The following is a 13416-nucleotide window of genomic DNA, read 5'->3' as shown; positions in this document are numbered from 1 at the left end:
CAACAGTGAAAGACGTAAACTACATATGCCCAATTGCATTCAGGATTTTTATGTGAATTATCTATGCAGTCAAGTGTTCTTCTCTTATAATAGGTGTTTGTGTGTTAATCTAGTATGGCCTATTCTGCATCCACTATATATCACTTGATCTGTGAGTTTTCCTTGGTGCAGTTTTAGTTTATTTCTGATGTTGGGGTAAATCTCATGTGGTTTATTGTTTGTTCGAGTGTTCCATTGCAACTGCCATTTATTTTTAATATATTCATTTATGAGGGGTTTAATGTCCATTAGTGGTAGTTTAAAGTTGATATTTTTTTGTTGGGTTCTTTCTCTTGCCAACGGATCAGCTCTTTCATTGCCCGAAATTCCACAGTGTCCAGGTATCCAGCACAGTCTAATATAGAATTTTTTATCAGAAAGTTCTTTTATGGTGTTCTGTATGTGGGTTATTGTTGATTTTATATGATATACATTTAACCAGACAAAAAATGTATGCAAACAAAAGTCCAACACATTACACCTTTTTATTTAACTTAGTCAACATATAAAATAATGCAAATTACAATCGGTACTGGTCAAGTCAGAGCTCTGATATCAGTAATGTATTAAAAATACAAAAATGTGATCTGTTCACCCATTATATAAGATTATACTTGAGCCTTAAACAAAGATTGGACTGTTTATTCATGCATGATTGACCGAATGCCTGCTGTGTGCGTATGTGTCTGTATGAAGCCTGTGTAAGACATGGTGGGAAATGGAAGTCCCAAATTTAATTTCCTTCACTCTAATTACATTGGCCTTTAATCATTGTAGGCATGGTCCGTATTGGCAGTTTGATGCTCCTGTGCTGCCAGTGGCCCATCTGGAGCGGGAAGGAAGAGGGAGGAAGGAAAAAGGAAAAGATCCCCCACCATCAATCTGTCAGGGATGACCTGCTGCTAACCAGCAGCTCTGAATCTTCTTACTTATACTCTTACTCATTTTAGCTTTAACTTTCTGTATCTATTAGCAGGGATGGAAATGGAGCTTTGTTCTAGCTCCTCTTGATCATAGTTTGTACCCGTGTATAGTTTGTTTCACTTGTGCCTCTGCAGTGCAGTGATTTCTTGGTAAATATTTTATTTTATTATTCATTTATTTTTCGTCTTTAACACACTAGTTTAATTACCTAAATTTCATGTTCTTGACTTGGAAATGATTACTTAAATACCTTTTGTTCAAATCCATGTCCATCTGTGCTTCTGTGATCGTTTAACAACTGTTATTTTACTCTAATAATAAGCTTGCCAGCTTGTTGTTCGACATTAAAAATGCAATGTTTACTGTCTAATATTAGAAATGTAATGTAATTAACTTTACTCAATTAATGTAAGCAAAGACCAGTCTTACATTGTATATTTTAAGCTCTTATCTTTTTTACACATAATTAAACAATGTAAAAAAATCTATGAAAAGGTCAAAAATCAATCATGTTTTCAAAATCTAAAGAATAATTACATATTTTATACCCATGGTACTATTTTCAATTTTCCAGTTCACTGTAACATTTTTTTATATTTATAGTATATTAATTTAAATAATAAAGCATCTTAATACAAACAGAAAAAAAACTAAAATCAGTATTTTTATATATATTTTTAAATATTTGTTTTTTTTTAATAAAGCCATAACTTAATCAGCTGATTTTTAATAATTCTTAATAATTGCAAGGCAAGCAATCATCTCTCAAACCAATAAACATCAATAAATATCTATAAATATATTACTATGAACATGAAATGTATCTAATTGTGTTTCTCAGTTTTCAACCCTCAATCAACAGTTTTGTTTGGAATAAATCTGATTACCTTTGTCTAATCGGGCGGCAAGGTGGCTAAGTGGGTATCATTGCCGCCTCACAGAAAGAGTCCTGGGTTCGATCCCCAGGTGGGGCGGTCCAGGTCCTTTCTGTGTGGAGTTTGCATGTTCTCCCCATGTTTGTGTGGGTTTACTCCGGGAGCTCCGGTTTCCTCCCACAGTCCAAAGACATGCAAGTGAGGTGAACTGATGAACCTTTTGTAAGGAGTATCTACCGTTCCTGTAACCAGTCATGTAAAACATGACATTAAAATCCTAATAAACAAACAAACTTTACAGTTTAAATCACCTGAGCTCAATAATTAGTAGATGTCTCACTACTTTTAGCCATACAGTGTATGTTTAAAGTGAAATGTCTTTTTCAGTCAGTCACAATAGTTTATTTACTTAGTCACTTGACACTGGAAATACTGGGTTATGCCATGTAAGTGTATATCCCCAGATGTTCCCACTTCACATTCAACTTCAGATTTAAAAAGTTGTGAATCTTCTGACTTTTTTAAATAAAATCAATATTTGAATGTAATGCTAAATAATGGTGATACACGTTTTGGTTTTTATACTACAGAATTAGCTTAGACAACCACTTTGTGTTATGGAAATCCATAAAGATATTGCGTATGCAGTCATCCACCTTGTGATACATGCAGTATTCGGCTCATTCCAAAAACTAAGCAAAGTTATTGGCACCGTGTAGAGATGATATTAAAGACATGCTGACCAATGCAGAAGTGAAGAAATATCCCTTAAGTGGCTAAACCATTTTATCGACTGACTAGATGAATAGAATTGAGAAATGCTACGGTTTCCATTTTCCTAATACACATTTTCAATCTGAGTTACGTACTTTATGTATATTTACATTTGCAGCATTAAGCAGACGCTTTTATCCAAAGTGACTTACAAGTTTGACTGAATATAGTTCAAGTATCTCAAGGTTAAGGACTTTGCTCAGGGACAACACTGCAACGTGACAGTTATGGGGTTTGAAGCGACAACCTTCTGGTTAAGTCATTATTTACCTTAACTGCTGACCTATCAATACCCTACCAATGTACTTCTTGACCGTTAAAAAGAAGAAAGAAAACTGCAATGCTGCTGTCTGCAAACAAGTCGACGTCCGACGGCCCTGAGAAAAACAGAGACCCTAGTGGGTAATTAGCACTGAATAAATGAGCTCTATTGTCAGTCCAGGTCTAAGTCAGCTGAATCCTTATCACTGATTAGTACTCAGCTAGTTTATCTCTAAAGCTTTGCTATTTTTACTAGCTAGAAATGTGCTGTAGTCGTGACTTAAATTTTGTGTAGCAGGACCTGGTAAAACAGGGGGAAAAGCTGCTACCTACAGTGTTGTATATACACACAGGTGCTGGTCATAAAATTAGAATATCATGAAAAAGTTGATTTATTTCAGTAATTCCATTCAAAAAGTTAAACTTGTATATTATATTCATTCATTACACACAGACTGATATATTTCAAATGTTTATTTCTTTTAATGTTGATGATTATAACTGACAACTAATGAAAACCCCAAATTCAGTATCTCAGAAAATTAGAATATTACTTAAGACCAATAAAAAAAAGGATTTTTAGAAATGTTGGCCAACTGAAAAGTATGAACATGAAAAGTATGAGCATGTACAGCACTCAATACTTAGTTGGGGCTCCTTTTGCCTGGATTACTGCAGCAATGCGGCGTGGCATGGAGTCCATCAGTCTGTGGCACTGCACAGGTGTTATCAGATAGTGGCCTTCAGCTCTTCTGAATTGTTGGGTCTGGCGTATAGCATCTTCCTCTTCACAATACCCCATAGATTTTCTATGGGGTTAAGGTCAGGCGACTTTGCTGGCCAATTAAGAACAGGGATACCATGGTCCTTAAACCAGGTACTGGTAGCTTTGGCACTGTGTGCAGGTGCCAAGTCCAGTTGGAAAATGAAATCTGCATCTCCATAAAGTTGGTCAGCAGCAGGAAGCATGAAGTGCTCTAAAACTTCCTGGTAGACGGCTGCGTTGACCTTGGACCTCAGAAAACACAGTGGACCAACACCAGCAGATGACATGGCACTCCAAACCATCACTGACTGTGGAAACTTTACACTGGACCTCAAGCAACGTGGATTCTGTGCCTCTTCTCTCTTCCTCCAGACTCTGGGACCTTGATTTCCAAAGGTAATGCAAAATTTACTTTCATCAGAGAACATAACTTTGGACCACTCAGCAGTCCTTTTTGTCTTTAGCCCAGGCGAGACGCTTCTGACGCTGTCTCTTGTTCAAGAGTGGCTTGACACAAGGAATGCGACAGCTGAAACCCAGGTCTTGCATACGTCTGTGCATGGTGGTTCTTGAAGCACTAACTCCAGCTGCAGTCCACTCTTTGTGAATCTCCCCCACATTTTTGAATGGGTTTTGTTTCACAATCCTCTCCAGGGTGCGGTTATCCCTATTGCTTGTACACTTTTTTGTAACACATCTTTTCCTTCCCTTCGCCTCTCTATTAATGTGCTTGGAAACAGAGCTCTGTGAACAGCCAGCCTCTTTATCAATGACCTTTTGTGTCTTGCCCTCCTTGTGCAAGGTGTCAATGGTCGTCTTTTGGACAACTGTCAAGTCAGCAGTCTTCCCCATGATTGTGTAGCCTACAGAACTAGACTGAGAGACCATTTAAAGGCCTTTGCAGGTGTTTTGAGTTAAATAGCTGATTAGAGTGTGGCACCAGGTGTCAGGTGTCTTCAATATTGTACCTTGTCACAATATTCAAATTTTCTGAGATACTGAATTTGGGGTTTTCATTAGTTGTCAGTTATAATCAACATTAAAAGAAATAAACATTTGAAATATATCAGTCTGTGTGTAATGAATGAATATAATATACAAGTTTTACTTTTTGCATGGAATTACTGAAATAAATCAACTTTTTCATGATATTAAAATTTTATGACCAGCACCAGTATGTGTATATATATACAGTGTATCACAGAAGTGAGTACACCCCTCACATTTCTGCAGATATTTAAGTATATCTTTTCATGGGACAACACTGACAAAATGACACTTTGACACAATGAAAAGTAGTCTGTGTGCAGCTTATATAACAGTGTAAATTTATTCTTCCCTCAAAATAACTCAATATACAGCCATTAATGTCTAAACCACTGGTAACAAAAGTGAGTACACCCCTTATTGAAAGTTCCTGAAGTGTCAATATTTTGTGTGGCCACCATTATTTCCCAGAACTGCCTTAACTCTCCTGGGCATGGAGTTTACCAGAGCTTCACAGGTTGCCACTGGAATGCTTTTCCACTCCTCCATGATGACATCACAGAGCTGGCGGAAATTCGAGACTTTGCGCTCCTCCACCTTCCGCTTGAGGATGCCCCAAAGATGTTCTATTGGGTTTAGGTCTGGAGACATGCTTGGCCAGTCCATCACCTTTACCCTCAGCCTCTTCAATAAAGCAGTGGTCGTCTTAGAGGTGTGTTTGGGGTCATTATCATGCTGGAACACTGCCCTGCGACCCAGTTTCCGGAGGGAGGGGATCATGCTCTGCTTCAGTATTTCACAGTACATATTGGAGTTCATGTGTCCCTCAATGAAATGTAACTCCCCAACACCTGCTGCACTCATGCAGCCCCAGACCATGGCATTCCCACCACCATGCTTGACTGTAGGCATGACACACTTATCTTTGTACTCCTCACCTGATTGCCGCCACACATGCTTGAGACCATCTGAACCAAACAAATTAATCTTGGTCTCATCAGACCATAGGACATGGTTCCAGTAATCCATGTCCTTTGTTGACATGTCTTCAGCAAACTGTTTGCGGGCTTTCTTGTGTAGAGACTTCAGAAGAGGCTTCCTTCTGGGGTGACAGCCATGCAGACCGATTTGATGTAGTGTGCGGCGTATGGTCTGAGCACTGACAGGCTGACCCCCCACCTTTTCAATCTCTGCAGCAATGCTGACAGCACTCCTGCGCCTATCTTTCAAAGACAGCAGTTGGATGTGACGCTGAGCATGTGCACTCAGCTTCTTTGGACAACCAACGCGAGGTCTGTTCTGAGTGGATCCTGCTCTTTTAAAACGCTGGATGATCTTGGCCACTGTGCTGCAGCTCAGTTTCAGGGTGTTGGCAATCTTCTTGTAGTCTTGGCCATCTTCATGTAGCACAACAATTCGTCTTTTAAGATCCTCAGAGAGTTCTTTGCCATGAGGTGCCATGTTGGAACTTTCAGTGACCAGTATGAGAGAGTGTGAGAGCTGTACTACTAAATTGAACACACCTGCTCCCTATGCACACCTGAGACCTAGTAACACTAACAAATCACATGACATTTTGGAGGGAAAATGACAAGCAGTGCTCAATTTGGACATTTAGGGGTGTAATCTCTTAGGGGTGTACTCACTTTTGTTGCCGGTGGTTTAGACATTAATGGCTGTATATTGAGTTATTTTGAGGGAAGAATAAATTTACACTGTTATATAAGCTGCACACAGACTACTTTTCATTGTGTCAAAGTGTCATTTTGTCAGTGTTGTCCCATGAAAAGATATACTTAAATATCTGCAGAAATGTGAGGGGTGTACTCACTTTTGTGATACACTGTATGAGAGAGAGAGAGAGAACCCCTGAATAGACCAGAGCCAAAAAATGTGTCACAGAAAAATTGTGGAGGCTTTACGTTATACCTTGTAAACCACAGCGTGACCAGATTGCCACCATTCTTATTATTTAAGTAGATTTTGTCTTGTATTTTGTTTTGATGCACTGTTTGTGTTGCCTGGGTTGCCATAAAATATGATACATGGATAAGATATGGACAGTCTGCACCCCAGTGAACACCCTTGGGATGAATTGGAACGTCTGTCCCGAGCCAGACCTTCTTACTCAACATCTGTGCCTGACTTTTATTACTGAGTGAGTTTTATTATGATTCCACCGAACACACAAGCTTGATGTCAGGCGTCTACATATTTTTGGTCATAAATGGTCTGTCTTAAAACCTAGCGAGCTGCCTTGCTGCCTACTCCCTACCTAGGCAGCTCTCTAAGTAGAGAGGATTCTAATAAGAATGCTTGCGAATCGGGATCATTTTCAGCTCCGCCCTGTTACATCCTGTCCTTCATGTGCAAACCGTTTATAGTTCTGCTTTTCGTTTCACTTCCAGTTCCTCAATAAACCTCAGGACTAAAATCTCCATCTCTGGCTGGTCCAGGGTTTCCATTTATCTTTTTTTTGGCATATTACGACAACAATCACAGTTTTTATTCCTGCGCTATCCCTTTTCTATCCTTGTTTGCTCTTGTGGGCTGCTCATGTTATTACGTCTTTGAATTGTTGCTTCGTTTTCGTTATTCTGGCCACCGATTTTATTCGTCAGCCACAGATTAGTTCTACCTTGGTTAGACATCCTGCTGGTGCTGGGCTGAACCCGCCACCCTGCCCCGCGCCATTACAGATCCGGTATTGGCGTCACGTCTTTCCACACGAGTTTACAGTGTCTGTAAGAAATCGTGCCCATTCAGCCAGGAGAGCTTTTATACGGCCAGTTATTGACACATCGACTTGATATCGACTTTCCTATTCATTGCGAAGCTGCTCATGGGGTTTAAAGTCAAGGGGCTGTTTAGGCCAGCGGTCTCCATTTATTATGGGTTATTTATTATTGGGCCGCACAGAAAGAATAAATAATTAGAGACGCCACAAGAGCCATTACATTTTCAACACTATTCGGGTGATCTTGTCTCCAATCACCACTAGGTGGGAGCAGCGTCTCGTTGCAGCGAATAAAGCTCACACTGATTCACACAGATTTTTCATTCTATAGTTATTCTATAGTCCGTGAAATTATATCTTATATCATTGTTTCCCAACCTTTTTGACCCGTGGCATATATTACACATTAGAAAAATCACAAGGCACACCACCAAACAAAAATGTCACACAAAGTATTGTTGTACTGCCCTCTAGTGGAAGAGAATGTAATTGTTCTGCCTGTCACTACACGCCGTTCGCTTAGAGTAACAAATTGGATAATCTTCTCACGGCACACTTATGTGCCGCGGCACAGTGGTTGGGAAACACTGTCTTATATGAAGCCAGTACATGGTGCAAACAAAGGTCGTAGACCGCTGGTTTAGGCCACTGCATCCCAGTTCCGGCTTTTATGTCTTTATGGACCTGGTTTTTGTTCACAGAGACAAAATCACGTCATGGTGGTGGACAGGGGTCAGCAGGGGCACCCTGACTGGTCTGCGGCTATGCAGCCCCATACGTAACAAACTGCGATGCACTGTGTATCCTGACACCTTTCTATCAGAACCAGCATTAACTTCTGTTGGATCAGACCACACGGGCCAGCCTTCGCTCCCCAGGTGCATTAATGAGCCTTGGCCACCCATGACCCTGCTCCTTTTTTGGACCACTTTAGGCCAGTGGTACCGGTCCGTGGGTCATTTATTACCAGGCCGCACAGAAAGAACGAATGATTAGAGACGCCACAAGAGCCATTACATTTTCAACACTCTTCGGGTGTTATTGTCTCCAATCACCACTAGGTGGGAGCAGCGTCTCGTTGCAGCGAATAAAGCTCACACTGATTTTTCATCCTATACTTACTCTATAGTCCGTGAACACCTTATGTAATAAAAGAAATGATGGGAGTACCAAGCCACACCCCGCCCTCTAAAAACATTATCAACTTTATATGAAACGGAAACTTTCAGACGTGGCAATAAATCCCAGCTATCATCTATAGTCCGTGAAATTATATCTTTTATGAAATCTGTCCGTGGTGCAACAAAAGGCTGGTTTAGGCCACTGCATCCCAGTTCCGACTTCTCAAAACTCTGTGTCTTTATGGACCTGATCTTTGTTCACAGAGACACAGTCATGCAAGCAATGGGTTTTGCTGAAACACCCGAACCTGATAATTAGCAGGGCGTCTACATAATTTTGCCAATCCACACATAGACGAACGTTTGTAATTGTAACATTGCAGCGTTTCTTCTTCTTTAGCCACTTGCTAAACAAGTACTCGGAATAGAAAGCGATGACTTGGTGTCCCAGTATAGCTCAGCCACAGCTTCTTGTGCGCTACATGGGGACTGATGGTTTTGCCACGTTACCCAAACTCAACCCCAAATTCTGTGTTGTGGGCGATGGCTGGTTAACCTTTTGTTAGCTTCGACTGTGTGTGGGGGGGGGGGACTCCCTACATATACACAGATCAGCCATAACATTAAAACCACCTCCTGGTTTCTACACACTGTTCATTTTATCAGCTGCACTTACCGTAGTTCTACAATTACTGACTGTAGTCCATCTGTTTCTCGGCATACTTTTACTTCCTTTTACTCTGTTCTTCATTGGTCAGGACCCCCACAGAGCAGGTATTACTTAGGTGGTGGATCATTCAGCACTGCAGTGACACTGACATGGTGGTGTGTTAGTGTGTGTTGTGCTGGTATGAGTGGATCAGACACAGCAGCACTCCTGGAGTTTTTAATCACTGTGTCCACTCACTGTCCACTCCTGCCTAGTTATCTTCCTCCTAGTCATCTTCTAGACCTTCATCAGTGGTCACAGGATGCTGCCCACGGGGCGCTGTTGGCTGGATGTGTTTGGTTGGTGGACTATTCTTAGTCCAGCAGTGACAGTGAGGTGTTTAAAATAGCGTCTTATAGCTTCGTCATTCTGTATTTCCACAGCCTGAGGACGGAAAGCCTGTAAACGCAAGGAACGATGTTTAAAGGGGGCACCACCAAGGTGGCGCCGCCCAAGACGGGAGCCCCGGACCGGGGACGGCTGCCGTCCTCGATCTGCCATACTACCGCCACCCTGAGCAACAGCAGCGCAGCGACGATAAGGACGTCCAGGTCGTCCAGCACCATCGCTTCTGATCTACGACTCAGCCGGGTAACGACACTCACAACACACACAAGTGCACTATAGGTCATAGCAGAATCCTAACAACACTGCTGCACCTGCTACACTTATACTAGTACACACAGACTGCTATGTCTTATCGCTGCTAAATCAATTAATGTATGTACAATATAGGTGTAGGTGAGCGCGCATTCATAATGAGCCGTATACTGATCGCGTGTGTGCAGCTCAAGCGGGCGAGCAGCGACGACGCCCTGGCCAAACCCGCTCCAGGACCAGCAGCTCCAGCGTCTCGCTTAAAGAAGACCGTCACCACCGGGGCCATTTCAGAGCTGGCTGAGAACAGACCACGCAGCCTGACGGGTATGAGAGAAAGCAAGTGACGAGTACACACACACACACATACACGTATACACTATATTGCCAAAAGTATTCACTCACCCATCCAAATCATTGAATTCAGGTGTTCCAATCACTTCCATGGCCACAGGTGTATAAAACCAAGCACCTAGGCATGCAGACTGCTTGGGTCGCTCTCAGGAGCTCAGTGAATTCCAGCGTGGTACCGTGATAGGATGCCACCTGTGCAACAAGTCCAGTCGTGAAATTTCCTCGCTACTAAATATCCCACAGTCGACTGTCAGTGCTATTATAACAAAGTGGAAGCGATTGGGAACAACAGCAACTCAGCCAGGAGGTGGTAGCCACGTAAAATGCATAGTGCGCAGAGGTCGCCAATTTTCTGCAGAGTCAGTCGCTGCAGACCTCCAAACTTCATGTGACCTTCAGATCAGCTCAAGAACAGTGTGTAGAGAGCTTCATGGGATGGGTCTTCATGGCTGAGCAGCTGCATCCAAGCCTCACATCACCAAGCGCGATGCAAAGCGTCGGATGCAGTGGTGTAAAGCACGCCGCCACTGGACTCTAGAGCGGTGGAGATGTGTTCTCTGGAGTGACGAATCACGCTTCTCCGTCTGGACGGGTCTGGGTTTGGCGGTTGCCAGGAGAACGGTACTCGTCTGACTGCATTGTGCCGAGTGTAAAGTTTGGTGGTGGGGGGATTATGGTGTGGGGTCGTTTTTCAGGAGTTGGGCTCGGCCCCTCAGTTCCAGTGAAAGGAACTCTCAATGCTTCAGCGTACCAAGAGATTTTGGACAATTTCATGCTCCCAACTTTGTGGGAACAGTTTGGGGATGGCCCCTTCCTGTTCCAACATGACTGCGCACCAGTGCACAAAGCAAGCTCCATAAAGACGTGGATGAGCGAGTTTAGTGTGGAAGAACTTGAATCCTGACCTCAACCCGATAGAACACCTTTAGGATGAATTTAGGATGACCTCACAAATGCGCTTCTGAAACACACTCCTAAACCTTGTGGAAAGCCGTCCCAGAACAGTCGAAGCTGTTATAGCTGCAAAGGGTGGGTCGACATCATATCAAACCCTATGGATTAATGTTATTATGGGATGTCACTCAAGTTCACATGCGTGTGAAGGCAGACGAGCGAATGCTTTTGGCAATATAGTGTATATGACAAATAAAGGCATTATTCTTCTATGGACCTGATTGTCTAAGAGGTCTAAGAATCACCTCTCGTGTTTATCCGTCTTCAAAAGTCTCCCCACTTTCAGCTCACGACCACTAGAGGGACCCATCTCTTCATTATAAGCGATCATGTCTGTCATTAAACAGTGTGTGGTACATTTACTTTGTCTTTTACTGCAGCTGTGTTTGACAGAAGCCTTTCGTCCATTAAAAGCGAGTGGGATCGTTAGTGGGTGGTGATGGAAGCGAGTCTTCACGTGTAATTCGATTCAGTGTGCAATATTAACACACAGAAACAGAAAGGAAACAGGAAGGCTTCGATGTTGGTGCACTTATATTCCAAATGTTCCATAAAAGTTCAATTGTGTTCAATTAAAAGGGGGTTTGTATGTGTCAGTTCTTGTATATGTTACAGTCATGGTTCCAATTCAGTCTGAACAATCTTAGGGTTTAGTATTTTAGAGGGGAAGCGTACTGATACATAACTGTACATAACATTAAAACCACCTCCTTGTTTCTACACTCACTGTTCATTTTATCAGCTCCACTTACCATATAGAAGCACTTTGTAGTTCTACAATTACTGACTGTAGTCCATGTCCCCACATTTAGGTGGTGGATCATTCTCAGCTCTGCACTGACACTGACATGGTGGTGGTGTGTTAGTGTGTGTTGTGCTGGTATGAGTGGATCAGACACAGCAGCACTGCTGGAGTCTAAATACCGAGTCCACTCACTGTCCACTCTATTAGACACTCCTACCTAGTTGGTCCACCTTGTAGACGTAAAGTCAGAGTGTCTGACTGCTGTGTCTGATCCACTCATTCCAGCACAACACACACTAGCACACCAGCACCATGTCAGTTTCAGTGCAGTGCTGAGAATGATCCACCACCTAAATAATATCTGCTCTGTGGTGGTCCTGTGGGGGTCCTGACCGTTGAAGAACAGTACAAGGAGGTTAAAAAAGTATGTAGAGAAACAGATGGACTACAGTCAGTAATTGTAGAACTACAAAGTGCTTCTATATGGTAAGTGGAGCTGATAAAATGGACAGTGAGTGTAGAAACAAGGGTGATCGGTATATAACCTTTATTGTTGGCTTAAATGTCTTAATAAGCTTATGGTTAGGTGTCCACATACTTTTGGCCATATTATTACAACTGATTAAGCACCCCTTGGTGGAACATGTTCCCTAAGGGCTGGTCTGAGAGATTAATGCTAATCTTGGTAGACTAATATAATTTGTCCAATGGAATTAATGTAATGGACACATACGGTTCAAATTCTTGGAGTCATTCAATGTGAGCCAAGTCTAGACGAATCACATGTCCACATACTTTTGGCCATATCGCTGTTCTGCTTTTAATGAAAGGGCTTAAGCAAACAGAGCCTCATCCTGCTTCTTTCGTCTAGCCTGATTAATAAGCTGGAAGTGCGAAAGGCATGACTCGGTCGCCATTAATTACTCGCTTTGTTTACCGTGGAACCCGTCCAGACATTTCTGAAACGTTGAGCGATGCCCATTGTACTCGGATGGAAGAGAACAGCGCACGTTTGCTCACAGGGGTTATTTTTACAGGGCTGCGTTTGTTAAGGGAATAAGACGGGACATGCGCTGCAAGCGATCCAAAAAAAGAGGACGCACTTTCTTAACTGTACGCGCTCGATTGGATTAAACAAGGAGCCGACTGGCAAGAACGGGCACAGAGGAATGAAAGAGAAGGGAAAAGCAGGGTAGGAAGGTACTGTACTGGTAATCAGGAGATCGCTGGTTGTTACTGTTGGGCCCTTGAGCAAGGCCCCTAACCCTCAATGCCAACCCACTATTCCTATGATCCAGAGCTCGAATCCCTAGAGATGCCATCGGCCAGTTGGGCATCTACGTACAGACACGTTTGGACCCCGATGGCGTCCAAGGAGGGTGTATATTCCCCTGGCGTATGAGGTCAGTTTCACGTACTAAGAGCCACGCCCCGATCTCTGCGCTCCTCCACTTTCTGTACAGTCCTTACACTGCATTGATAAACCCACTCCTTAGTCCGGTCTTTCCCACCCAGCAGACAGGAGGCCGATTATGTCTGCTAGGGGGCACCCAGCCGACCGGAAGCAGAGCCC

The 13416-nt window shown here is 42.7% G+C and overlaps 1 protein-coding gene across 1 annotated transcript in view; it reads left to right on the top strand.

The window, feature by feature from the left end:
- Positions 1 to 9582: 9582 nt before the first annotated feature.
- specc1 (sperm antigen with calponin homology and coiled-coil domains 1) overlaps positions 9583 to 13416 on the top strand; it is a 96935-nt gene continuing 93101 nt past the window's right edge. The window contains exons 1-2 of the mRNA XM_062988201.1: positions 9583 to 9784; positions 9982 to 10117. Of these exons, the coding sequence (XP_062844271.1) occupies positions 9611 to 9784; positions 9982 to 10117 (310 nt within the window). The 5' untranslated portion in view covers positions 9583 to 9610. The remainder of the gene's footprint in view (positions 9785 to 9981; positions 10118 to 13416) is intronic.

Source organism: Trichomycterus rosablanca, chromosome 26, assembly GCF_030014385.1.
Source record: "Trichomycterus rosablanca isolate fTriRos1 chromosome 26, fTriRos1.hap1, whole genome shotgun sequence".
In the NCBI taxonomy this organism is placed as follows: domain Eukaryota; kingdom Metazoa; phylum Chordata; class Actinopteri; order Siluriformes; family Trichomycteridae; genus Trichomycterus; species Trichomycterus rosablanca.
The sequence above is the reverse complement of the archived record's forward strand: the minus strand, read 5'-3'. Positions and strand labels throughout refer to the sequence as shown.